We start from the raw sequence: 26,993 nt of genomic DNA on the forward strand, positions 1-26,993 counted from the left end.
CAGCGCAGCACCGCGTCCTCCCACCCGCTTCCCCAGGCGGGCGGGCAGGCGGCACGGGGCAGGCAGACCTCGGGGCTGTGTCTGCTTCCCGAGCACAGCCAGGCCCGAACTCGCAGCCTCACGCACCGGCCCGCCCTGTGCCGCCCCTGCGGAGCTCCGTGCTGCTGCAGCGGCCGCTAACGGGCACCGACGGCCGGGCACCGACGGCCGGGCACCGACCCTTACCCAGCACAGAGCGCCCCCTACTGAGCGGGCGGTTCTGCAAACTCCCATCTCTCACCGCGCCACTCCCCTTCAGGCGGACTTTAAAATGAGGAAGTCCCACCCCCTCTCCGCGTGGCGATTGGTCTCGGCGGCCGCGCGGTCGGGCGGCGATTGGCCGGGACGCCTTTCGGGGGGCGGGGCTACGGGCTAAAGGTGTCGCGGCGGGCGGGGGTACGTTTGTCCCGGCCGTGGCGGCGGCGGGTGCGCGTCGCGGAGTTGGTGCCGCGCGCCCGCCCGGGGCCGCGCCATGAAGAGCCTCAAGTCCCGCCTAAGGAAGCACGAAACCATCATCGCGGGCAGCGCGGTGCGTGCCGAGACGCCCTGCGGGGCGGGGATGGGAGTCGGAGGGGTCTTGAGGGACTTTGCGGGGCGGCCGGGGTTGGCCCTGGGCATCCTCCGTGGGCTGCGGGGCCGGGCAGTGCTGTGCTGTGCGCGTGTTGGGGCGGGCGGGGGGCTGAGGGAGTCGGGCTGGGAGGGCCGTAACATAGGGACGGGCTGGCGGCAGCGGACGCGGGGCGCCTCGGGCTGTGGTGCCCTGTGCGGCCGGAGCTGCCCCGGGTGGAGCGGAGCTGGGGAAACGAGGACGCAGCCTCTGCGTTCTACTCCAGTGTCGCTTTCTGCCCCCGGGAGATCCAGCGCTTCCGCGGCTTTCCCTGCCCCCCGGGCCACTGTTAGTACTATAGTGAAGCCGGAGCGCGGCGTTCGTTGCGGTGTGCGGCACCGAGGTTTGCTTAGGAGGCGTCCCGAAAGCTTCGGCGGTGGCTGTGTGCTGCCGGGACTGCTGGTGGCCCCTCGGGGTGCTGGGCTGGGGCAGCTGAGGGCTCTGAGTGCGGGGAGCCCTCGTGGCGGCTGGCTGTCGGTGGTTCCTTACGGCTCGGGTTAGTGTTAGCTGGCTTTAAGCAGCTTTACTGGCGTCCTTTTTCGTTCTTCTCTGAAGATGGAGTTTGACGGGAGCGGTACTTGTGAGCGAAGGCAGCTTGATTTGGAGGCAGGACTTGATTGCTCTTTGATTGCGATCGCTCGGTGAATGGTTTCCTAGGAGGCAGCCCGGGCTGCTGCCGTCCCGTGTTGCCTTGTTGAACGTGCTGCTGGCTGCCTGGGGTAGCGGAAAAGGGCGGCTTAATAGGGACATGCTGACTTCTATCAGCCATCTTTTAAGATATTAGATTCCTTTAAAACGCTATTGCTCATTTGTCTTAAATTTGAAAACATTACTTGAGAATAATAGTTCATTTGAAAGCTATGCAGGCATTCAGGCTTGTGAACTGCTGACAACTCCCTGGGTGAAATGACAGCTCTGTGCATGAGCACATTGCCGTGCGAAGGAGTGATTCAGATGTCTGTCATGATAATCTGTAACGTGTAGGCTGGCGCTGGTTTGTGCTCTTCATTAGTCGTCCTATACTTTAGAACTGTTTGTTATTTCAAAGTAAGCCTATGGTAATTAAATGTCAACAAACAGTTGAAGTGATACAGCATTTGAGTTTAGTTTTGGGTAGGTACGGAGGCTTTTCAGTTCTGTGGGAGCAGGCTCGACAAGCCTTCCTTTCAAAGTAGATTTGATCAGTCTCAATGCTTCTAAGAGCTGAAATCACCCTTGAATACCTGAAGGAAATCTGCTTCAGTGGAAGTCATTTATAAGCTGAATTTTGTACCCACAGTGTGCTCACCTCATCTGTTCATTCCATCTTTTGGTAACGCAGTCACACCACCAACTTCTCAAACTTATCCCCTTCCATATAGGGGGGTTCCTCCTATATTCCTCCATACAGCTGGTGTTAATGGTGAGGCTGAAGGGAGGTGCTTGGATAAAGCCCTCTGTTTGTGGCTGCTGGGGCAGGAGGGAAGTGGGTGGGAATCCAGCCAGGCTGAGCTTTGTGGGTCTTGCTTGAAAGCAGTGCAAAAAGAGCTGTCTGTTTCGGAAACTTCATCCCTCTCTCCTGTTCCCACCCAGTGCTATTTCCTGGGGAGTGGAGAGAAACTTAATCCCTTCATCATGCTTCTGGACGTTTTCCTTCAGTTAGGCAGCAATTGTGTGCCTTAATGCTTTTTGACAGTGATCTTTTGGGAATAGCTTGACTACCTGTCCCAAAATGGAGGAATGCCACAAAATGCAGGAAGTAATTACCTGTTCCACCATTATTCTGGGTGCTGCGTCTGAAAAACGAATTACCTGGTTTTGCCAGCTCCAGCTGGTGCTCGGGAGATAATCTGAGCAGCCTGCTTGGTAATGTCAGGGCTCTGAATAGTGAGACAAATGCTGCTTGTCCTTTGTGCTATTGTGGGCTCTGTGCTTTGTAGCAGATCCTGTGGCCCATGAAGGCTGCAGTGCACAGACAGTGGCTCACTGACCAGCTCTAATGAGATAAATTGCAATTAATGGAGTCGATATTGTACTGGGTGACTGCAGCAGTGTGCACTGCTAATAGTTCTGAGATTCCAAAGCTGATGTAGGTGTGCGTTTGTCATCTAGGCTGTACATAGGAAGTGTGTTCTTCCAGTAAGGTTAGGAATTCCTGCTGCAGTGTATGCAGGAGGAGCTCATCAGATATACCTGCTAATTGGCTTTTCTCAAGGTTTCCTGGAGAAGATGTATGGGGAAAGGTTTGTTTCTTGTTCTGTTTCAGACCTTTGCTGGTCAGCTTTTGCTGATGAGTTCTACTTGCTGTGCTTGATGTCCCTTACCTGATCATGTGGGGCTTACTGCCTTTCTGTCCTTTGTGATGAGCTCTGTATAGTGTGGAGGGGGCCAGGGCTCCTTGATGAGGTTGGATGGCTGCTTATGGTGCATGGTGGGAATCCTGGTGTGTTTGGGCAGGGCTGCAGCTCCTCCAGGCTCTTGGTATCAGAGGGTGAGGTGTTGGGGCAGCCCATGTGAGGAATGCACTCGCTTCAGTTCTTGGCAGTGCTTCCTGGAGCGCCTCAAGTGATGAGAATGAGCAGGTTGGAAGCCATGCAGAAATGTCTGTCAGCTTTTTCTGCTTTGGGAAGAATAATGTTAAGGCTATTCAAATTATATTAATAAACCCTGAATGTCATATGTAATTAGCGTGGAAAAAGCAAAGGCAGGCATTTGAGCTCTCATCCTGGTGTGACAGTCTCTGGTTATTAAATTAGTACCTGACCAACTTCTGTAGTTAGGGGCAGCTGTCTGAGGCTGTTAGTGCTTTCCTGCCTGTGGATGCTGCTGTTCTGCTGGATGGATGGACGGCTTCCTCTGTGTGAGGAGGGGCTTGGGATCAGCCCCCACTTCTGTGTTCAGCTCCCAAATGGGAGAGGAGCCCTGCTGCTGGAGGCACACACTGCCCTGAGGACAGACAAGACCTTGATGGTGTTTGGTCACAGCTCTGCGCTGTGCAAAGACAAAGCCTTGCTGGCTGTGCCCGTGGCAATGCCTGCTCAGCAGAACCTTCCCTGTGCTGCTGCTGTTGACTGGAGCTGAGTTGCTCAGCCCTTCTGTGTGCATCCCAGCTTCACGATGCTGTCCTCAGGCACCACTGCCAGGAATCAGCTCTGTTATATTTGAATGTTAAATCCTAGCCTGAATGTGATTGTTCCTTAGAGGATGTTTGTGTTCCGAGAAGCGTTATTAGGGTTTGTGCTGGTGTGTGCATTCCTTGGGAAAAAAAAAAATTGTGCACCATTTGCATCTGTTTAAATGGGATCATGTGCTTGTTTGTGTGATGCTTGTGTTTCCTGTGAAGAAACACGAGGAGAGTCAGGAGCAGCAGTTTGTGGTTCGGCAAAGTTCTGTGGTGCAGCCCAGTGCAGGTGCGTTGTAATTTTCGGGCAACTTTAGGAAGGAGTATTTATCAAGGCTTTGTTATTTTGGAATGTAGCAATTGGAGAATATCTTAAAATTGGAAGTCTGGGGGCTTTGTGCACGCTCTAATGGCGGCTGTGTTGTGGTCTCTCCCATTTGAAAGGGAAATGCCTCTTCCTCCCATGGGCAGGGCTGTGTTGCAGGCCCTGAGCTGCGGGCTCCCCAACTCCATCGGTTCTGTGGTGGGAGCTGTGATGCTCTCCTTGCCATAAAGGCTGCAGTGCTGTTTGGGGCAGGCACAAAAGGCAGGCCCCAGCCTTACTGTGAGAGGCACCTAACAGCCTTTGTTGTGAAGAGCTGGGAGAGCTGTGGCTTTTTTCCAGGGTGCACGGGTAGGTCAGGTCACTCCTGTTAGTGCCTGAGCTGGGCTGTAGCTCGGGGCTGAGAGGCTGGGGATGGCTCATCAATAACGTGCACTTAGGTTATGCGTCGTTGGCAATGAGATGTGAAGGAGATTGTATTTAAAAACAAACCTGAAATCTTATTTTGCTGTTTTTTAGCAGCCTGATCATCCTTTGGAGTTGTGTGTAGCGTTCAGCACTTCCACTGCGGTTTGTGTGCTGCTGCTGGGCTTTTCCTTACCCCAGGATTCTTATGGAGAAGCTGGCAGTGCTGTTAGATGCACATCTCTCACTGGCAGTGGTATTCGATGCAGCCTCATAGCCCTTATTGTGGCTCTGAGAGGACAAGTTGTATATCTAGCTAGAAGGCTCATGTGTTTGTTTGATGCTTCATAATTTGGTATTGATGGGTTATGCCAACTCCAGAATAGGATTAGAAATGTTAAGTTTTCAGATGGCTACGGTTTGTTTTGCTCTAACGTTTTGCTAGACTCATTTGTGCTAATCCTGGGATGCCGTTACTTAAACAAGTCACGCAAACAATAAAAATTCTTGACAGGAGCACTTAGAGATCAGTGCATGAATGGAGCAGCTTTAGATCTGCCCTTGGGTTTGGACACTGTTCAGACTGAGCCTCGCCCACTTAGCATCCAGCAATTCTTCTGTAGATGGAGACATTGGGGTGAACAAGGTAGCAGTGATGTGCTGCGTGGGGGGACCTGCTGGGCCATCCCTGTGTTCAGGCTGGCTCTGCTTTTCCTTTATGTAGACTAAATGCTACGTCTTTCTCCCTCAGCTCTGGACTCTGAAACACACTTAAGTGAACCCACAGACACTGATAGGCAGGGTATGCTTATAAAATACAAAGTGCTGTGGTTTCCTCTTGAACCCTTTCTCCAGCCCTGCATCTGTGGCCTCTTCTGGGCAGCATGGATCAGGCGAAGCCTGCGGGATGGGGATGGCATTTGGTGGTAGGAATCCATCCTGCGGGGGAGCGGTACCTGGTGAATGCTTCTGACAGAGCTGAGGGCTGGCTTGGACTGCCGAGGCTACAAACAGCCTGCAGCTTTTAAATAAATCACAGTGCTTCAAAAGCAGCCGCCGTGCAGCGCCCTGTGAAATCGCAGGGTGTGTCTGTTCACGTGTTGGATTTAATCACGGCTGTACTCTGACCCCTGCAATGAGCAGAGTGAAACGCAGGAGCTGTGGGCTGTGCTCTGCGCCACGCACGCTCTCAGGTAGCTCTGCTATCAGCCAATGTCTTCCTTTCCGTGCAGGAAGGCCTGTGCTGGGGATGTGACTGCCTTGTGACAGACAGCCCTACAGTCAGCGATTCTTTCTCCCTCTTTGACGAGAGTTCTTATTTCTAATGGCCTTCAGACATCAAGAACTGTGCTTTTGGTTTTATAACTATTTATATGAAAGTATCACCTTTGTGTCTTTAGAGAGCATCCAGGAGCACCCAGGTGCTGGAGACAGCTTGCAGGAAGCACAGATGGCGGTGTGCTGCCAGAGCTCTCTGCTCCTGCATGTGCGCTGTGTGCTTAAGTCGAGCGCTAATGGCATTAAGGGAGGATGTGCCTCGTTTATTTTTTTTCCGTTGATAGGATTATCTGCCTCGCTTGGTGGTGACGAGAAGCTGTGTTCACTTTCATAGGTTTATGGCAGCTTTCAGGCTGGAAGGTTTAAGGACTGCTTTGAATTACAGCTGTTATTCCAGAAGTGAGCTGCAGGGCGGCTGAGGGCTGCGTGTGCTTCACAGAACGGAGCTGTTTGCTGGCTGTGCTGTGAGCAGACCTGGGAGAGCCCTTCCCGGCCCAAGAGGAGCTGCCTGGGCAATGCTTCTGTTCCAGCAGCTGGCAACTTGTGCTGTTGGTGCCTTATTGTAAGGCAGCAATATGCTGCTATGCACAAATGGGAGGAAAAGTAGCATTGCGTTTGTTGCTAACTTTTCAAGAGTATCCTTTTGGGCTTCAGAGTTGTTTTATTGCACCGGCCAGCAAAAAATATACCTGTGCTCAAAATGTAGTAAGGAGTGGCATTTCAGAGTGCGTGGGTAGCATATTGAGCAGCTGTTATATCACATCTGCATTTGATTGACTGAAATGCTAGGTGACACAATGGCAGCTGGTACAGAAAGGGAGGTTCAGTGCCAGAAAGCTGCATCTCTCAAGTGGAGATGTGTGACATCACGCTCATGCTGGTAACCAGAAATCTTCTGTGGGCTTCTTGCTGGCATAGGAGCTCTTGTGAGTTTGCTGCTGGTTGCTGAATTCACTCAGGAGAGTGAAAATAGATTGGTGAATTAATTAATTGTAATAGAATCACTTTCAGAATCACAGAATGTCAGGGGTTGGAAGGGACCTGTAAAGATCATCTAATCCAATCCTCCTGCTGGAGCAGGAACACCTAGATTAGGTCGCTATCAATCAACAGATTTTAAATACTAACTTTGCTAATTGCTTTGCTGGTTGTCAGCAGCATAGAAATATTTTCTTAGCTGATCACAATTACCACTGGTGACAATACCCCAGGGTTTCCTTTGCCAGCAGCTGTGTGCCCTTCCCTCCCCTTTGTTAAGGGCAGGACATCTGTCTGGGTGCAGAGGAGAGAGCTGCTGCTCTGGGTCCGAGCGCCTGCCTGCAGATCCCTCTGGTGGTGTTGGCTGGGCTCTCACTGCTTTCTCATCTTCAGATACTTAATTGTAATGATGGGGTGATGAACATGATCGTTTCTGAAGGTCAGAACCTTACAGAGTCCTTCGAATCTTGCCGCTGAGCTTCTCAGTGTGGAGCAGTGAGGGTCTGGCTGCTGTGCTGAGCACTGCAGGATGGGCTGTTTTTTCATGAGGGAAAGCAGCTTTGCTTCTCATCTGTGATATTCTCTCTAGGATAAAGGGCTTCAGGTTCAGGGAGAGCAGTAGGTAATGGTTTGTGCAGTGAAGTTGTACAGTTCCTGGATGGTGCTGAGGATGCTAAAAGCTTATTTGCTTCACCATGAAGAACTAGATAATGGGGAATTTAACTGAAAATTATCCAGTAAATAATTAGAATCTCTCTAGCCTAGGAAGCTTAAATAATTGACTGAAGGCTAGGAGAAGTCATCTGTGCTGGTTCAGTTCTTGTGTGGCGTGGTGAGTGTCTTGTAGTCTAACACAGTCCACGCATTGCACACTTGGATCTTTATTTCCCACCCTTTGAGCTGCCTGGGAGAGGAACTCCACCGGTGCAAATCTGAAGCTGTGCTGCGCTTTCTGGAGCCTTGACAGCCGTGCTGCCCAAAGTTGGGCATGGTTCAGCAATGCTGGGTTCCGTGGGCAAGGCGTGAAGGCTGCAGGATGGCCTCAGCAGTCTCAGGGAGCAGCATCGGGCAGACAGGCTGATGCAGCAGAGAAACCTTGTGGTTGGTTGCATTTGGGTAGATCTGTACAAGGGAGCTCAGCTGGGGAGCAAGTCCTCCGTGTGGGTTCTCATCAAACTGATTTCAGCTCTTGCTGTTGCTTGTAAAACGTATTTATTTTTTTCCCAGAATGCCCCTTTTAGCTTGAGGAGACAGGCTTGGTTCTGCTCAGAAGATAACTTGTGATGCTGTGGTCATTCCCATAGGCACTGAGTGTTCTTGGAGTGGCTCTGTCACATGAACGCTGATTGCGGAGGTGCCTTGGGATGTCCTCTGGAACATGGCAGTGCTGTGAGGCAGAGTGCTGCTCCCAGCTCGTAGCGTGGAGTGGCTGAAAAATGACTGGGGAAGGGTGAATAGTGCAAATAGCAATAGGTGTGATTAGCCTGTGATAGGCGGCTCTTCTGAGAAAAGCCATTTTAAGCTATTTCCAAGTGCCCTACAGGGGCTGTGTTGTTTGTGGTTTTCTTGCTCTGCATCATGTTTGTCTCCCCTGCAGACTAAACACTGCTCCCCCTGTGATGTTGACCCAGCCCTCTAAATACAGCACTCAGAGATCTCTGGGTAAATGCAAAACTTGTGGAAGCAGACTTCCAGCTTCCCCGCTGTTAATCACGGTGCTGTCTATTGAATGTTTTGACAGCCTCCACGACTCCTCTCATTTAATGTGTTGGGAGACAGACTGGCAGCAGCAGTAAGCTGAAACCTGCTTCTATTCAGAATGGCTTCCATCGCTGTAGAAGGAGGGATCTTTTTGAAGCGGAGGCATGTGTGTTTTCTAATTTAAAATGGGTTAAATTTCTGTCAAAATAGGATCACGCATTCCATCTGTGCTGCAGTCAGAGTTGTCTCAAGTCTGACGGCGGGGCTGGTTTTGGCTCTGCGCTGTGGTGGAATGGGGAAAAAATGACTCCTGCTGGTATTTCAGTCCTCCTGTGTTATTAGTGGTGAGAAGCATGACCTTCATTAATGTCAGCCGACAGTTAATTTGACTAATGTGTTTGTTATTTTAAAGCGAGTGTTTGTGTCTGTGGAACAGGACGTGGTGGTGCAGCTCGGTGCGTGCTTGTCTGCTCGGTGAACATTAAACCCCAAAGACATTACTCACAGCACGAGCATGCAGGGAATGTATTAATAGCTATTGCTCTCCATCGCTCCGCTATCAGAAAATAGATCTGGGCTGCTGACTGTCTGCGTGCTGTTGACAAGACGCTGCAGGCTGGGCAGTATTTACACACAGCCACCCCTGGGCAGTTGCTGCGGGCTCTGCAGCACGGCAGCGTTGCGGCACGGAGCTGCGCTCAGCCCGGAGGGATGAAGGCTGAGGAGGATCCTGAAGATGCAGCAAACGTGCCTGGGGATCCCAGCTAAGCGAAGGATGGAGCAAAATGAGCTTGGGCTGGGGGAGAGGATCTGCATGTGAGAGCCCCTTCAAACCCGTTCTGCTTGGTGCTCGGTGAGCCGCAGCTGCTCGTGGCTTGATGCGAGGCAGCAAGAAGCTGTGCCTTCTAGAATGACTTGTTGGTTTTCTTGTGCAACTAAAGACACAGTAGGTATCCTAAATTTCCTATCAATGGCAGCACCTTACAGCTGCAGAAATGTAAAAGCTTGCATTCTATAACTCCTTATTAATTAATGAGTTATGTTCATCTTTAGGAACTCTTCCTGTGGGGCTTTCAGTGAATGTGAAATGCTCAGGTGATAACAGTTGAGTTAGTGCATTGTAGGAGACTGATATAACTTAATTATAGATGTGATAACTAAAGAAAAATTGTACTTCTGTTAACACAGTAGTAACGAAATACTATTTTCATCTAAGGACTGAAATGGGAAGGAGTGTATGGTAATGGATTGTCTGTGTATTTGAGTTTGTGCTGGTGGGTATGAGCTCCAGGTCTGAAACTCAGAATCTGAACATGGATGCAAATGTGCACTGTGTGATATGACTTGAAGGGTGTGAAACGTGTTGTACCTCAAGGAATTTGGAGGGGACAGAGCTTGATGTGCAGCTTCTGGGGTATTTACAACTAAAACATCACTTGCACAAAAAGGAGCTCATAGCAGAGAGCCTCTGTCAGGCTGTGGAGGAATGCTGCTCTCCCCAGCGGCTGTCCTGCAGCTCTGACTGTGAGCAGTGCTGTGCCCTCTGGGGGCTTGGTTACACCAGGCCGGCTTGGCTTGTAAGTAATTAATGTTTTAATTGATTGACAATGGTGCTGGACTTTGTTGAAACACCTGTGGGTGTGACTTTGAGAGCTGGCTGTTTCTGTTACTGCATGTCGCTTTCAGCAAGTCGCTGCTGAGACTCCCTGATTCCCACAGTCATATTATGGGAATGGGGAATAAAGGTAATTACAGTTGTAATGCCATCATGTGACTCATTCTCAGTGGTGCAGTGGTGGCAATAGGTGTTCATTTCTGAACTTCATTTCTTCCAGCCAGCAAAGCCTGCCTGGCTGTTTGGTGGGCCTGCACTCACTGCCCATATGGCTGAGCAGTGCCCAGGGCTCTTCCAGCCTCCAGTGGGGACCTGGAGCAGTGCTGGCCTTCACTTTGCAGCAGAACTTTTTGAAGATCACAAACATCTCAGAAGGGCCGTGCTGGCAATGTAGCACTGTGGGTAGGATGTCGCCAGCAGTGCTAAATGGGAGGCAAACAAGGAATAAGTGTGGGGTGACGGCTGTCTGTGTTGGTGCAGTGCTGTATTTATGGCCGACCTGTGCTTTCTTTGTACTCTGCTTTGGTAGCTTTGGTATTTGCAGGCAATTTGAAGCTGTAAACCTTGAATTTTCTTCTTGCACGTCTCATAGGTGCTCAGCTAAACTGCAGATCTGTGAACAATCCCGAGCAGCCAGAAAAAGCTCCATCCTTTTGCGTGTCATTGGCACATCTGTTTGGTGTTAAAACTGGAGAGCCCCTCGGGACATCTCGGAGCTAGCTGAGGCTTATTTTTAGGAATGACCAAATGCAGTGGGTTGAATCGGTGCATCACTGTGCCTATACAATGTGCTTGTGTTGGGGTTCCCTCCCTGGCAAGGCAGGTGGAGAGGGGCTGGAATAGTGCTGGAGAGTGAGCTGGTGGGTAACGCCAGGCTCCCTGCCTTCATTTCTGGTGTTCTTTCATCGTTTGTTTGGTCGTGACAGCATGGCTGTCAGTAAATCTGTGCAGCTCAGCTGGTTTTGATAAATGTGAACTCAGTTTGGAAAGGGCTAAATTTAGTTCATATTTCTTGAGTTGCTGACTGCTGAATTCACAGAAACTCAAGTCTGCTGTTGATTACATGTTTTGTAATTGTTGTGTTCAAATGTCCCACAGAACACATGTCCTTGCATTGCTCTCTGCTTCACCTTGACTATAAAAGGCCTGATGGAAGGGGGAGAATTGTAGCACCTGTATTTTATCTTCCTGCTTCCTTATGGAATCATACTTTGTGAATACTGAGAAGCTCATGCTGGAGATGGACACTTAAATTACAAGTGTGTAGCTGCAGTGTCCTGGGCTCTGTTGCTTGCCATTCCTGGCTTATCTGTTCCTGCTGTGTTTTAGCTTGTAAGCTTTGGGGCACAGACAGATAGCTAACAGAAATGAGACAGTTGACTGCTTTATTTGGACTATCATAATTGAAATGTTTGATAGTGAAGATGAACAGGAAACCCCCCCCAGGTTTTTCTGTAGCTGGAGGAATTGGCTGCCTTGGGAGAGGAGAACCAATGTCCCTTCTCCAAAGGGTGCAAGGCCAAGAGGCAGCTTTTGAGATGGAAGGGGTCTGGGGAGGGGGGGAAAGGTTAAAATAGAATAATGGGGCATTAGGAGAGACATTCTTGAGATGTGATCTTTGAGTTCCTTTCCAACCCAGGCCATTCTGTGATGCTGTGACTGTGCTGCGAGTCCCATGGCTGACTGGCCTCTGCTCCACGGGAGATAGAGTTAGATCTGTGAAACTGTCTGGAAATCTTGTTTTCCTTAAATTTATAAGGAACTCGTGTGTGCAACTTTATTTTTAGACCTTCTAGCTGGAACTCAGCAGCATGGGTGGTTTTATACCCACAAACTCTGCTTTAGGGATCAGGATGAGTTAACCAAGCTGTCCCTGAGCAGTGTGTTCAATGCTGACAGCCTGGTTGAAATGCTATGGCATTGTACATATGTAGCCAAACCATTGAACAGGTATGACTGTCATTTGTAAACTAATGTCTTCATTTTTTTTTATCCCTCCCCCCCAGTAATGAGCTGCAGTGTTTTGTTGGAGCAGCTTTATGATCAGTTTTGTACCACAAGCTCACTTGCTTTTCTAATGCTCTCTTTTGTACAGCTGAATACAGACTGGAACAAGTATGATGACAGGTTAATGAAAGCAGCTGAAAGGGGCGATGTGGAGAAGGTTTCATCAATCCTTGCCAAAAAAGGGGTCAGTCCCACTAAGCTGGATGTGGAAGGGAGGTCTGCGTAAGTAACTTCCAGTGCTCTGCTGATGGGGAAGCCAGGGGCTTTCGCTCCATTCCCAAGTCTTACTGCTACTCAGTAAATACGTCCTGCTCGTTTGTAAGGGTGTGCATGCAGTGTGCTCTGTTAGCTTCTTGCCTCATCTAAACTGGTCTTACAGTTACTGAAATTATCTTAATGAGGAATTGAACAGAGAAGGTTGTGTGGCTTCTGCACTGCAGTGGAGGAAGTGGAGAGTGGAGAAAAGGAGGAAATCACCTTGAACAGAAATCTGAACCAAGGGTTGATCATGGGAATAATAAATTTCTAGCAGCAAGGATGGACTTGCAGCATGCAATTTAGCCTGCATCAACGTGTGGTTATTTGTTTTGACTTTCTTGTTAATATTACTATTTTGCAAATAAAACAGTTGCACTTAAGCATGGCTTTTCTGTTTAGATTCCATGTTGTGGCATCAAAGGGAAATCTGGACTGCTTGAACACCATCCTTATCCATGGAGTTGATATCACGGCTACTGATGCTGCAGGTATGCTTCCTCAAATGCTCAAGTGCAACTTGAAGTTCTCAGCTTGGTTTTTGCTTTGGAGTGGGGTTTAATGAAGTTGCAGGGTGGGCCTCCCTCCTTCCTGCAGTGCTGCACGTGGTTGGCTGAACCAAGAGAAGATTGGTCCTGTACTGCCATACAAGTCCATGAGTGCTGCTGACATGCAGCAGGACTTGACTTTGGCTCACTTAACAGTTCTTTAAAAACTCATACGTAGACTAATTCATCTCGAAATGATGTGCATTTAATTATGAATTGCTGGTTGCACTTTCTCTAAGATTAAATAAATAAAATAATGCTAAACAGTGGGGGTTTTACAAGTGGTGAAGTGTTTAAAAGAGATGGCTTTGTTTTAGCACTGTCAGAATTGCCAAAAAAGTGCCAAACCATCAAATAAAATATGGGTGTTGATCTGAACTGTGGCTTGACCTGGAACAAGCCCAGCAGTTTAATGGCACGCAAACAACTCTGTATTTCCATATATCTAAGGCATGATGACCAGTATTGGAGCATGTGGAATTATATAGGTGGAAGACAGAGGTTTTAGTTCAGATGAAGTAAACTGTCCAAATGACTTCAGTGAAAAGCAAGTGAATTTCTTATCACGTAACATCAATTCACAAGTCATAAACTTTCTGAGGAACAGCGTAAGATGTTGAATTTGTGTGTGGTGCTTCTGACTGCATGTTCATAACAGAGCCTGAACTGAAATTGGTGTTTTCTAGGTAGAAACGCATTGCACCTAGCTGCGAAGTATGGCCATGCCTTATGTCTGCAGAAGCTGCTGCAGGTACTGAGAATTTGTCCTTCGTTATGGCTCTTACCCTTCTGGCAGGGGAAGCTGCCCTTACACATACTGCTCTGAATTTTAAGATATCCTACTTTTTCTGGTGTAAAAAACAAAGCTGACAGTCATGGAGGAAATATCTTTTTGTATGAAATAACAGAAGTGGCTGGACTTATGGAAGTGAAGATAAGCAGCATTCTTTTGCTTCTTCACAAGAGTTCAAAGTTTTTCCCTTCTAAAGAAAGTGAACTTGAGCATCTTCTAAAGATTAGTGCTCCTGTTCTGAGTCAGTTTGCTTTTAGGAACAAGGGTGCTGAAAGGTCTGCACAAGAGAAACATTTGCTTTGAAAGATGGGCAGGTATGTCCAGCAGCCTTTCCTTAATAAACAGTATTACGTGGGGATTGTTTTGGGGTGTGATGTTTTTCTTCATTTATTTTAATTTGAAATCTTAATGAGCTTTTAATACGTCTTCAGTTTACTTGACACATGTCTGCATGCAGACATAATTGGCACCTTTAGTGTAGAGTGACAGAGCTGCCAGTGATGCTGGTGGCAAAGAAGCAGTGATGAATAGCAGGGAGGTTCTTAGCTGTAGTGAACAAACATTTGAAAGCTTGTGAACACTGTGATGGATTGTGTGATTGCTTTGTACAGTCTTAATTTACTTCTAGAACCCTTCAGCAGTGTGAGTTCAAGGCACTGCAATGCATGTACCTATAGCTGCTCTTTTTCTGTATGTCAGTGTGCATGGGAACTGCAGAGGTACATCTGATCATTATTGATTCTCTATTGCTTTAGTTAAAAGCTGAAAACCTTTCAAGTGTTCTAAATGCAATTTGAATGGTAGCTAATAATCAAAGTTATCTATTTTGACAGTACAACTGTCCAACAGAGAATGTGGATCTTCAAGGAAGAACAGCTCTTCATGATGCAGGTAAAAGGTTTTGCTTTTTCTCCTAACAGTAGTATGAAATCTAGATTTTATGTCACGATTCTCAGATATGCCTAATTCTTTTAAACTTACCTGTTTTATGTTGTAATGACCCTTAGCCTCAGCAGCAAACCTGTTGAAAGGCTTAGCAGAAATTTTTAGATCTACAGCTAGTGGATCTGTACAGATCTGCAGTACTATCTAAAGCAAGTACCATTAAGCAGTGTTACAGAGCAGTGATGCACCCTAAGAAGTATTTGGGGTTTCATGAATACTTCAGCAGTCTAACCTGCTCTTCGTTCTTCTCTTGCAAGCTATGTCAGACTGTTCCTCTAGCATACAACTCCTGTGTGACCATGGGGCTTCAGTGAATGCAAAGGATGGAGTAAGTTGTTGCTAGTACCTCTCTTCCATACAAGCCCTGCTGTATTCTTGTGTGCTTTCTCTACATCCTTTTCCTTTTTTCATTTCTCTTTTCCCTCTTCAGGATGGGAGGACACCACTGGTGCTGGCCACTCAGATGTGTCGCCCCACAGTTTGCCAGCTTCTTATAGACAGAGGAGCAGACGTCAATGCCAGGGACAAACAAAACAGGTAATGCATGCAGGGTGTTCTCAGAATGCCTGCTGTGACCATTCAAGGGTAGAACTTTCTCTGTTGGCTTTCAGGCTGCAAAACGAATGTTAAATTGAGCAGGAAAAAAAACCCAACCAAAAAAAAAAAAAAAAAAAAAAAAAAAAAAAAAACCAACCCTCTGACCTGGGACTTAGTCCAGAAATTATGTGCCAATTCAATAATGCAAACAAACTGGACTTTTCTTCCTGCTTATTCTTGCATTTAAAATACATCAAGATAGAGTTAAGTGGGAAGAATTGCATGTGATGCCCAGCAGAGAAATGGCAACTGGTTGCTTTAAGAGTTTGTCTGTCTGCTGCTGCAGCTTATACTCTTTGAGACTAATGTGTAAAGCATATCATGATGAAAGCAGTACTTCTTCAAGAAGTAATTGAGTCCCACTGGGGCTTCTGAGGGGCTGGAAGGCCCTGAGATGTTTCTTTCTGTATCTACGGAGGAGGGGTAGCAGGGAGTGTGTAACTAGCTGCTGCTTTTGCTGGCTATTTCTTGGAGGACGCCTTCCTGCTGGTAATGGACTTGGGTCTGGTGGGAAGCAAGGCATGGTGCTTGCGTTGCACGTTCTGAAGCTGGCAAATGTTTGTTTGGGAGGCATTGCCAGGATTCTCAAGCACTTGTTGGAACTCTAAACTTCCTCTTGTTTGTTGTGTCTGTTGATGTTTGCATGTAAACAGAAAAAGCCAGAAATGGCAGGAGCTTTCAAAGTACTTGGGTGGTGCTCTCAGAGCAGTTGGTTTGTGCTGGGCTTTATGAAAATACTGCTGTTAGTGTTTTGCTTCTTACAAATATTTGTAATCTGCTAAATGGCTTTTTAATGTTTAGTTTCCTCTCCTGATAAGCGAAAGATTCCTTCGCTCAACTTTCCACGATTGAACATGAGTGTAAGGTTATTTCTTTGAGCGCTCCTGAAAGCGTAAGATCCCAGGGTTTCTGAACGCAATCTTTCTCCCCATCCTCAGGACTGCCCTAATGTTAGGCTGTGAATATGGCTGCAAGGACGCGGTAGAAGTTTTGCTCAGAAATGGCGCGGATGTTAGTTTGGTTGATGGCCTTGGTCATGACTGTGCTTACTATGCCAGAATTGGTGACAATATTGACATTTTGGCTTTAATAAAAGCTGCCGTTGAGGATTCCAGCAAAGGTACGAACGAGGCTGCTGCTGCCTGCTTTACTCTTCCTTTTGGGTTGCGTATCCTCATTGAATGCACTCTTTGGAGGACAGCTGCAGTCCTTTAAACACAAAGCTGATAACAGGTGGGAGGGTGCAGAGGAGAGGGGTCTTGGTTTTTGGTTTCCTTGACTGTAGTAAAGCCTTTAAAGCTAACGCAGGCTGTGATGTGAGGATGTGCAGGGTGTTAGCATGACTGAACTGCTCCTGCAGTACTGATCATAGCTGTTCTTGAGCATTATTTATAGATTATCTTGTACTTGTGAAATGCTGTATTTTTTTAACTGAATTTGGGGAGAAGAGGAACTATTTCCTGAAGTGTCTTAAAGTGAAGTAGATTTGCAAAGTACGCTTTGTGTGAATCTGAACGAAATGAATTTTTCTTCAAATTCTTATCTTGTGTTGTGTTGTTTTGTGTTTATTTTTGCTTTTCTAGCAAGAGATACCATGAAGAGAGGGCAGCCTGAACAGAAGGTGAGGCTTACTGTGCTATCTCCTAAGGCTGCCTTATGAGGAGGTGTGGGAGAAAACATAGTGTTAGCGAACTTTCCCTCTTCTGTACCACATTCTCTTATCTTTCTGCCCTATGGGGTGAAGCCCAGAATGATTTTTGGATTTTTGGGCCTGGCTTGCGGTCTGTGTTAATTTTCAGTCAATTTCCTGCTGTCTGGAGCTGGAAGTGAGCTATTGCTGAACAAGGAGCAGGTTTTGGTCTCACTGGGACATCTTCCAAAGCCTGTTGTTCCCTGAAGTAGCTTGAGGACACCCAATATTTTTAAAAAGGGATGCAGTCAGGGGAATGAAATCAACTTGTTTTCAACTCTAATTACGTGGTGTGTATTTCTGTTTAAAAACTAGTCCCTGTGCATATTTGCTCGGTAGTATTGCTTCCTCCCCACCCTCCCTTGGATGTTGAAATGGAACCTGGATGAATGTTGTCAGAAGGCACCAGGAATATCAATTAATGCTTTAATGTTGCTGTAACAGATGAACAACATGTCACAAAAGTGGAATCGGCTGCATGCACAGGAAGAGGTGAATGTCAAGCTGTATCAGAAGGACCATAATGCTCAGGTAAATAGGAGGGTTTCTGAGTTATGTATTCCCATACATGTAATGAACCAGGCATTAAAGACAAGGTGGGATTTTAAGTACTAGCATTCCATTTAGGAAGATCATACACGTATTGCTGTTTACTTAAGACTTAATTGCATGAGCATGTAAAGTGACAATTATGCAGATCAGTTGTGAACTTTTTTTACAAGATTTTTTTTATATTAAATACTTTTAAGACATGAGGTGAGATTTGCCCTTTCCCATCTCTTAACTTTTGGTGCCTGCTACTTTCACCTGCAGAGAGATCATAGGGTCACGAAACAGGAAGATGCTTTAACATTCTCAGAAATGTATGGTTGTCTTTCTAAAGCTAAGTTGCATCATAATTGCTCTATTAACTGGTATTAATTTTCTCATCTTCCTATTGTGTCATTACAGTTTATGAGAAGGTATGTAACACTTTAAGCTATGGGGAGCAACCCACTGAGATACTGACGCTTTCATTTTGAAATCCTTTTTATTACAGAGGATAAGAATCTCCAAATGCAGCACTTCTGTTTTGAGCTAGAGTAGTTTCCACTATTAAGAAGGTGATTATCTAGCAGTGGGTTAATCAGGTTTTGTTTGGATGTAAGCACTGGGCTGAATGAAGATCTGAAGCCCTGTCATTTCCATGCATTGAAATTCTGTGCATTGCAAGGGTGGTTCTTGTGGTTACTGGGGCAGAAGTCCATTCAAGTTGCTGTGCTTCATGCCAGTGAGGCCTTTTCAATACATACATTGGGTTTCAGGAACTGTTTTAATACTGATTATTGTTACATGTTAATAGGCAACCACTTGAGAGCTTTCAGCATTGAATGTAATCTTATTCTGCTTGCATTTTCAAAGCCTGTATGTATGTGAGAGAATTATCCAGAGACATAAAGCTTGGAGACCTTGAAAGTTGTGCTTATGTAAACTTCAGAATGAGGCAGAGCTGAAGTAAGGCAACAAAATCATTGGGGCTTTTTAAGCAAGGCTTGATGTCATTAATGACTTAAAATTGTTGGTACAAACTCAGTAGTTCTCCCTGTGTGAGTGTGGTGTATTTATTCTGCCTTTTTTTTTTTTTTTATTTCTTTAGGAATTGGAGTTAGAAAATCAAGACTTGAAGGATCGAATGAGAGAAGTGCAAGAGGAGCAAAGGATGTTGCTGGATAGAATCAGTGGGCTGCAGCTGCAGCTGACTGAGGTAAAACCACTGGTCTTCATGGAGTTACAGCAAATCACTTCTGTAGGTGCTGCTATTACTTTCTTGTGCTGCAAAGACCTTCAGTCTGTAGTCATTCAAAATGTGATGGGATGCTACACCTTCGTCTACTGCTCCTCATAAAGTTGAGCAATAGCATTTATAGCTGTATTTCGTAATATAATAGGAACCACAAGGCATTCCTGTCCATTGTAATTCAGAAAATAAACTTAACTTGCCATTTAAATGCACCTATTGTGCATTGATGCTTATCAGAGCCATTCCTTATTTTCCAGCAGTTACTTAAAGTGGAAACAGGACCAAAAAAACCAACTCTTCAGTTAGAAAAAAGTGAAGGGGGAAAAAGATTCCCAGTTTTGGTTCATTATCTGAAATTGAAGTTCTGTTCCTTACGAAAACAAACCCAAACCAGCCCTGCTCCTCCCCTCCAAAACAAACAACACCCAACTCTCCTCCTCTGCCCCTCCAAAGAATCCCAAAGAAGCCATTCTGCCTCCTCATATTCATGTTCTAAAGTCAACTTTTTACTGAGAAGCTGTGTTTTTCTGCTTCAGTGAGTGATGTATAACAGAAAGGTATTGCGTTCTCTTAGTGCAAGTATCAAGAGACAGCGTTCTGTCAGCATCCTTATTTGTTTTTCTCTTGCTAGAGGTTAGAAGGCAAATGCGAGGTGGGCAGTGTGTTGGGAGCTTGTAGGATGAGAAGCTGGGTAGACTCATCAATGAATGTAACTCATCAATGAATGTACAGTGCATGAGCCCCTGAAACAGTATTGAAAAATGATTTGTGGGGGGATTTCTTGTTATTTTTGCAGGAACAAATGTTTGCAGATGATCTTGAAAATGAGGTATGATATATCACTTTGAAGTGTAATAGAACTGTGAAACAGGGAAATGACTACTGAATTTATGAGATGGTGTTTAAAGCTATGGAGGGAAGGAAAGCTATGTGTAAGGGTTAAATGAAGTATCTACAGATGTGTATTCAGTTCATAGAGCTGTATGGTATTCGTATTGCTACAAATAAATGTTGTAATTGCTAGTTCACCTGAAAAGCAGTCGTAGTGTTGTAAGCATCTGTTGAAGTAGTGACTTTCATTTGTTTGCACTGCATTAATGAAACTATTGCACATGATTTTAGTACCTATTTATTTCCTTGACTACTACGAGACTGTTCTTGTAGAGACCTGGTTTTGTAGAACGAGCTTAAAGAATTTAGGTATTCTCTCAGTGCTGATTTCTAGTTGAAGTTTCCTTTAAACCACTTTTAAGAGCTGCTTATCTTATGACTCTGGCCATCCTCGTGGCTTTGGCTATTTGGCACTTTCTGTTCTCTTTCAGAAAGATGAGTTGAAGAAAATCCTGAGTACGAAGGAAAAACAGCAGGAAGAAAGCTTAAGGACTATTGAAGCTCTGAAAGCTAAACTCAAATATTATGAAGTATGTTAACTGATTTGAAATGCTGTACAACAGTGCATATTTACTGTGTCAATGCTTAATCTTTTTAATTATTGAAAGTCTTGAGTTTAAGTGAGGAGTTTTCTGCCTTTCTATCTTTAGCTTAAATGTGGTAATTCAGCTTTTTTTTGTATTTTATTTGCTTGCAGGTTGATTTAGTGGGATCTGGAAGTAACTTGAGTAACAGTAAGTGTTATATTTAATTCCTAAAGCTTGCCAAGCAGTGTTGGAGAGCAGCTTTTTCTTCTCCTCTTTGTCCTTGCTATGGACAAGCATCTGTCCACACTTCCTGCCTCACAATACAGATTGCTGGGTGCTGGAACACAGTGATGAGACTCACGTGTGACTTTTTGTGAAATCTGGGATGTTTTCTAATGATGTGAAAAACAAACCAAGTGACAAGAGAGTCCTTCTGTTCTTCATATCTTAAACAGCACAAATTCTTGCCTGTCTGTGCGTTCTTGTGCTGGACGAGGCAGTCAATCACGAGTGTTTCAGCACAGGGAAACTTGAAGACAGCTTTAAGCACAGGACCTCGACTTACGCTTCTGTTAAAAATGATCAAGTTTCCAGAAGCTGGGGTCTTTCACATCCAACTTGGTTACAGGCCTGTCCTGCATTTGTTTAGCTTAAAAGATGCCTGAATCTGTTGTGAACCACAACAGGAGCTGTTGGGCTGCCCAGAAGGTTTGTCTGGAATGCAAAGGAATACTTTTCCCTGCTGTATTCTTTCCACAGGTAATTCAAGGCAGCCTTTATGGCTCTCTTGCAGAGCAGCACCCAGCCTGGTGTGGCAGGGTTGTCTTTCCCTTTATAGGTGTTTGTCCAGGCTTCCTGCCTTACTTAATTTAAGAGGGGGTGTTTTAATACCAGGTGTTTGAACACCAACCTGCATCACGGCACAGTCCCATTAAAGAGAATAAAATTAGGAAGGAGAACCATAGTTGTTGGGATTTGTGTGACTGTTTCTCAACTAACTGCTGTTTGCTTTGAAAATCTAGGGAAAGAAGATTTACTTAAACAAGGTCAAGCGTTTGCTGTGGAATCACAGGTAATAGATATTACTAGAATTTAGAGCTGGTTACTCTTGGGAAAGCAAAAAATTCTTCTAAATGTGCAACAGTTTCTATAATACTGGCCTTGCCATGTTTTTAACTGCTGGTGCCCTCTAGGGTTGTGTATGTGACATAGCTGTAAATGCTGTGAAGGCATCGGTGCTGAATGGTCTGCAATGGGCATTCTTCAAAAGGAATCCAACAGAAGCTTGGGGCAGCAGGCATAGTGCACAGTGCAATTGGTTTTCATCTCCTTAACTTTTCTCCTGCTTAAAATTCAGTTAAAATCTAGACTGTTTTCCTGCTAGCTAAACAATAATTTCCTGCTGATTTTGTTTGCTGATAGCTACCTTCACATTTAGACCAAGAAAAAAAACCCAACAAAATTCAACCTTATCCCAAGCCAGAATTAAGTGGCTTTAAGCTGATCAGGTCTGCAAGTGACCTGAAGGCAGTAAGTGCTTGGAACATGACCAAGTCAGTGCTATGGAATTGCTGTAATGGCTGTCAGCAAAGTGAAGGTTGGTACTAAAGAAAATGTAAAACAGCAAAGCTTCTTACTATTCTATAATGCTTTTTAAGTGTTCTTTACTAGACAGTAAGAGAAGTGACTGCTTTCTTCAGACATTGTGGAGAGAAGGTCCTGTTAATCATGGTGTACTCAGCCTGTTCCAGTTCCTTTGACCAGTATTTTCATATGCTGGTTGGCAGGGGCACTTACAGGAAATTTAAATATTTTTGAGTAGATATGATTAAATGTGAATAATGATGGAAAATAAAACACAGGAACGGTGCATTCATTGTAACATCATTGGATCTGATTTGCAAACAATAACTAGAAGTACAATCAGAGCTGCTATTGCTGACATAATTTGGGCAGTTATGTGGTTATGAATATGACAATGCATGTGGATAGAACTTGTAAGCATGCTTACACTTCTGTGCCATTTTGTCTTCAGTCCAGGTCTATGCTGAGGCCCCTGGAGCTGTCCCTGCCTCACCAATCACCCAACTCAGAGAGAGAAACTTTAAGGAAAGAACTTGACAACGTGAGGACTTGCTATGGTGCAGCAAAGGAAGAAATAAGCAAATTGCAGAGAGAACTGTCTCACAAGGTGTCTGAATGTAAAGCTTTGGCATCGGAGTGCGAAAGAACCAAGGAAGAATCTGATGGGCAGATAAAACAACTGGAAGATGCTTTAAAAGATGTGCAGAAGAGGATGTTTGACTCGGAAGGCAAAGTTAAGCAAATGCAGACCCACTTTCTTGCTCTGAAGGATCACCTGACTAATGAAGCTGCTTCGGGGAACAGTAAGCTAACAGAGGAGCTGAAGGATCAGTTGAAAGAAATGAAAACAAAGTACGAAGGAGCCTCTGCTGAAGTGGGTAAGCTGAGGAACCAGATTAAGCAGAATGAATTGCTAGTGGCAGAATTTAAGAGAGATGAAGGAAGGCTGGTGGAAGAAAATAAAAGGTTGCAGAAGGAACTTGTTAAGTTGGAGATGGAGCGAGATAAAAGGGAAAGAAGTGTCATGGAGTTAGAAGGGCAGCTCAAAGAAACAGCAGCCAAGTTAGCACACTCTGTAACTTCAGAGAAATTTGAAAACATGAAGAGTTTGCTGTCAAATGAAGTGAATGAGAAAGCAAAAAAGTTAGCAGAGATTGAGGGAGAGCGTGAAAAACTGCAGGCAGAGATCTGGGCTTTAAAAAGGGAATCTGATAGTCAGAAGGCTAAACTTGCTCAGCACGTAAAGCCAGAAGATCATGAGCAAATGAGGAGTGGCTTTGAGCAAAAAAATGAGGAACTGGAGAAAAGAATTTCTGAATTGTCACAAAAGAATCAGACTCTGCAGAAGGAACTTGAAAGATTTCAGACTGATAACAAGATGCTGAAGCAACAAATCCAAGTATTAAAAACTGAAATTAAAAGCCAGAACGTGCCTTTAAAAATTCACGAAGAACTGAAAAAAACAAGTGATGTGACTGTTGGTGACCTGACCAAAAGGCTTTTTGAAATCACAAGGAAATATAATGAAAGCAAAGCAGAAGCTGAGCGTTTGCTGGCGGAGAAGAACAGCTTAAGTGAGGCCATGAGCCACTTGCAGGCTGTGTACCTGTCTCCAGAGCAACACAGAGAAGAAATGGAAGCTTTAAAATCGAATGGCATTGAACTTGAAAAGCAGCTTGCCGTGCTTCAGAAAAAATATGATGATGAACAAGAAAAAATGTGCAAACTCGTCTCTGAAAACACGGCCATAAGAGAGTCTGTGAAGGATCAGTATGTTTTGGCTGCAACGCATGAGGAGATTAGAACTGCTCTGAATAATGCACTGGAAAGGAGTAATAAGGAGTTGTCAGATCTGAAGGAAAAGAACGAAGAGAGAAAGCAAGAGTTTCTGAGAGTAGATAAAGAAAACGGGGCTTTGAAAGATAAGGTGAAGCTCTTGCAGAACCAATTACAAACCGAATGTGTAAGTTTAAAAGAGCATGATGCTACAGTGAGTGCTTTGAATAACAGCGTGCGGGAGCTTCGGGAAAACAATGCTGCAATTACTGTGGAGTATAAGAGGAGTCAAGAGGAGATTCTGCAGTTACACGGAGAAATTGAGGCCCAAAAGAAGGAGCTTGACACAATTCAAGAATGCATTAAGTCAAAATACGCCCCAGTTGCCTCCTTTGAAGACAGAGAACAAAGCTTTGAAGCCACGGTGAAAGAATTAAAAGCGCAGTTGCAGGAACAGATGCGGAAGTGTGAAGTAAGTGAGGAGGAAAGTAGGAAGTGGAAGGAGGAGAATGGGAAGCTGAAAAAAGGCATTATGTCCATCCAGAATGACCTGCAGCAAAACTATGTCGTTGCTGAGAGATGCCGCGAAATGGAAAAGACGTTCGCAAGCAAAATGGAAGAGCTGAACAAGCAATTGAGAGAGATGCTGCAGAAATATACAGGCAACAGAGATGAAAAGGATGAGCTGAAAGAGAGCGCCAAGCAGGGTGTAGCTGTGCAGGCTCCTGTGGGCAGTCAGCATCTGTCTGTGGAGCAGATTGATGTGTTGAAGAACGCTCTTGGGCACACTATAGAGGATCTGAAGGAAGCTCTCAGGAGTAAGAAGGATCGTTACGATAAAGAGGCACTGAAAGTAGGAGAACTGCAGCAGGAGTTGTTGGATCTGAAGAAGTCTTCAGTACCTTTGGTAGAATATACGAAAATGAAAGAAATGCTGGAACAAGAAATCCTAGCAACTAAAAGCAGTTTAAAAGCGAAGGAAGGAGAAAGCCAAGTTAAAAGTGAGGAAATCTTGAAGTTGCAAGCCGAGATTCAGCGTAATCAACAAGCTCTAACAGACCTGGCGAGCAAGGAGGTGATTGACTTATCAGAGTACAACTCCATGAAAAGTGCTCTGGAGGCCCAGATTAAGAGCATAGCTGAAAATTTGTCCAGTGTAAATAAAAAGTATGAGGAAGCATGCGAGGAGGCTTTGCAAGCTAAGAAGAGCGAGCGCTCCTTAAAAGATGAGAAGGAATTGCTCCAGTTACGGAGCTGCAGCATTGAGCAGGAAATTAAGGACCAGAAAGAAAGGTGTGAAAAATCACTGACGACAATTATTGACTTGCAGAAGAGAATACAGGAGTCTGCAAAGCAGGTGGAAGCCAAGGATAACAAGGTAGGCTGTCAGGTACTTAATGGGCCAAGCCTTTGCAGAGCAGTGGCAGTGGGCTCCTACAGCTGCTGAGCTGTTCTCATATGACTTTTGTGTGCTGGGCGTTAGGTGCTGGGGCCCAAACCCATGAGCAGAAGCCCTTTGTTTCTGAGATGGTACACCAAATTTTTCTAACTCCTTTGTAGTTTTGGGTACTGTTGAGGTGATGACCTCTATGACTTCCATCCTGCATCCCATGCTCTTAGTGTATGGACTCATTCTTCCATTGGTTATTGGTCACCTGAGTGTTTATAGCTATCTTTTAAATACAGAAAGTATTCTTGCCTTGGCTTCGTGTATTGTGGTTAAGAACAAAAATGCTAGAGCACCACTTTTTCAGGAAGTGAGGCCTCCTTAAATGAGTTTGTTCTTTTAAAGATAACAGAGCTGCTTAATGATGTGGAACGATTAAAACAAGCTCTTAATGGCTTGTCTCAGCTTACGTACACCAGTGGGATTCCTGCAAAGAGGCAGAACCAGCAGGTAGAAGTGCTCCAGAACCAAGTGAAAACACTGCAACAACAGCTGGCTGTAAGTAATTATGCAAGGTGTCTGAAATGCAGTAGCATTGCTTATGGTGATTCTGTGTAGAAGGAAATGTGTGTATGGTCAGTAGGGCACTGGGGCTGACTGTGAGCTCAGGCTTTGGGAAAAGTGGAAGTGTTCATAAGTGTGCTTTTCTTTCTCTGACTGATTGCTTCTGTCTGTAGATTTGTCTGCTTACTTCTATGCACTGGAGATGCAGTGTTAGGAACTCTTCCAGATGAAACAGACAGGATTTGTGCTGAAGAAGCATACTGCTGTAGTTCATGCCATGGCCATTTCTGTGTGCAAGTTCCACACTGATATTTTGTACAAAGACGACCAACCATGTATTTTTTCCTCTCTAAAAGTGAAGAGGTCCTTTGTTAATGAATTTGGTGGACTTTGTATTCCCTTGTCTGCAAACATTGAGAAGTGTGTTGCTTATCATTAAGAACTAACAGTAGATGGGAGCACTTCACAGCAAGTGCTGTGATTTTTTTTGTATGCACACATGCATGTCAGTGCTTCAGTGGCTTAATATAGCTGATAGCTAAAGCTGTGTAGGTGAGCAAAGTTGGGTGTCAGTGAGTCTGTACAGAACTAGAATGTAACTTGAAAAATTGACTTTTTCTTCTTGATTAATGCAGGGAATATAGCTGATCTTAACCTTGAAAACTTGCTTTGACTAGTATTTCTGTACTAGCACACAGAACCAAATCCACAAACTTGGAATTAGATAAGAATAGATGTTAATTTGACTTTATCTCTTTTTGTCTTCCTTCTCACAGGATGCTAAAAGGCAGCACCAAGAGGTAGTCTCAGTGTATCGGACACATCTTCTCAGTGCTGTACAGGTATGGTAGCCCCAAGTTCAGGTGTTTTGTTGTGTTATCTGAATTTATAGAGATTCCTGAGATATTTTTGGAAGATCTTAAAGAAGTGATGCTAGTTTCAAGTTTGTTTTCATGTTCAGAGTTTAATTTATAATTGAACGACCCAGGAAAAGAAAAGCAATACCATGGCAGTCTTATGGTGCTGCCCTCTTAGCTTTTGCCTCCAGTGTGGCTGTATGCAGCTGTAACCTGCTCTGAGGTGACGGTTGGGTGATGTGAATGTGTCAGTGCTGCGTTGTGCCAGGTGAGGCTGGAGGGGAGTCACGTTAAAGCTGGAAAGCGGAATGCAGGCCTATTGAGTGCTGCCTGCTGAACAAAGAGCTGAGCAACTTATTTCAGAATTGTGGCTTCAGATGCAAAAGCACATCAAAGTAGGGCTGCTGCAAGAGCAAACTGGCATCCAGAGAGCAAGAACTATTTTTTTTTTTTTCTTTGCCCAAACATTTTCATATGGTACGCTGCTAGGTTGGGCAGACTGTTCTTTCTCTTCATGAGGAGATTGTAGCAGGATTCCTAAAGAGTTGTCCAGAGTGGTGGAAATACAACAAGGAGTTGTGACTTCTGAGCAGTTCTGAAGGCCCCTGATGTTGTGTGTGTGGAGTTGATGCTTTATGAGACCTGTTTATTTTTCTTTGTGTTTGCTTGCTCTAGGGTCACATGGATGAAGATGTCCAAGCTGCTTTACTGCAGATCATTCAGATGAGACAGGGACTGGTTTGCTGA

The 26,993-nt window shown here is 45.2% G+C and overlaps 1 protein-coding gene across 1 annotated transcript; it reads left to right on the forward strand.

Annotated features, from left to right (window-relative positions):
- Positions 1–511: 511 nt before the first annotated feature.
- On the forward strand, positions 512–26,993 carry UACA (uveal autoantigen with coiled-coil domains and ankyrin repeats; the record flags this gene model as incomplete). Its single annotated transcript, XM_079540841.1, has 19 exons — positions 512–568; positions 12,141–12,274; positions 12,710–12,798; positions 13,542–13,606; positions 14,482–14,539; positions 14,851–14,921; positions 15,024–15,130; positions 16,129–16,310; positions 16,774–16,811; positions 17,325–17,411; positions 18,517–18,624; positions 19,457–19,489; positions 19,983–20,081; positions 20,249–20,285; positions 21,101–21,150; positions 22,114–24,816; positions 25,231–25,383; positions 26,166–26,231; positions 26,922–26,993. The coding sequence occupies 19 exons, from the start codon at positions 512–514 to the stop codon at positions 26,991–26,993; spliced, it is 4,209 nt and encodes a 1,402-aa protein (XP_079396967.1).

Source organism: Tetrao urogallus, assembly GCF_951394365.1.
Source record: "Tetrao urogallus genome assembly, chromosome: 11".
Classification (NCBI taxonomy): domain Eukaryota; kingdom Metazoa; phylum Chordata; class Aves; order Galliformes; family Phasianidae; genus Tetrao; species Tetrao urogallus.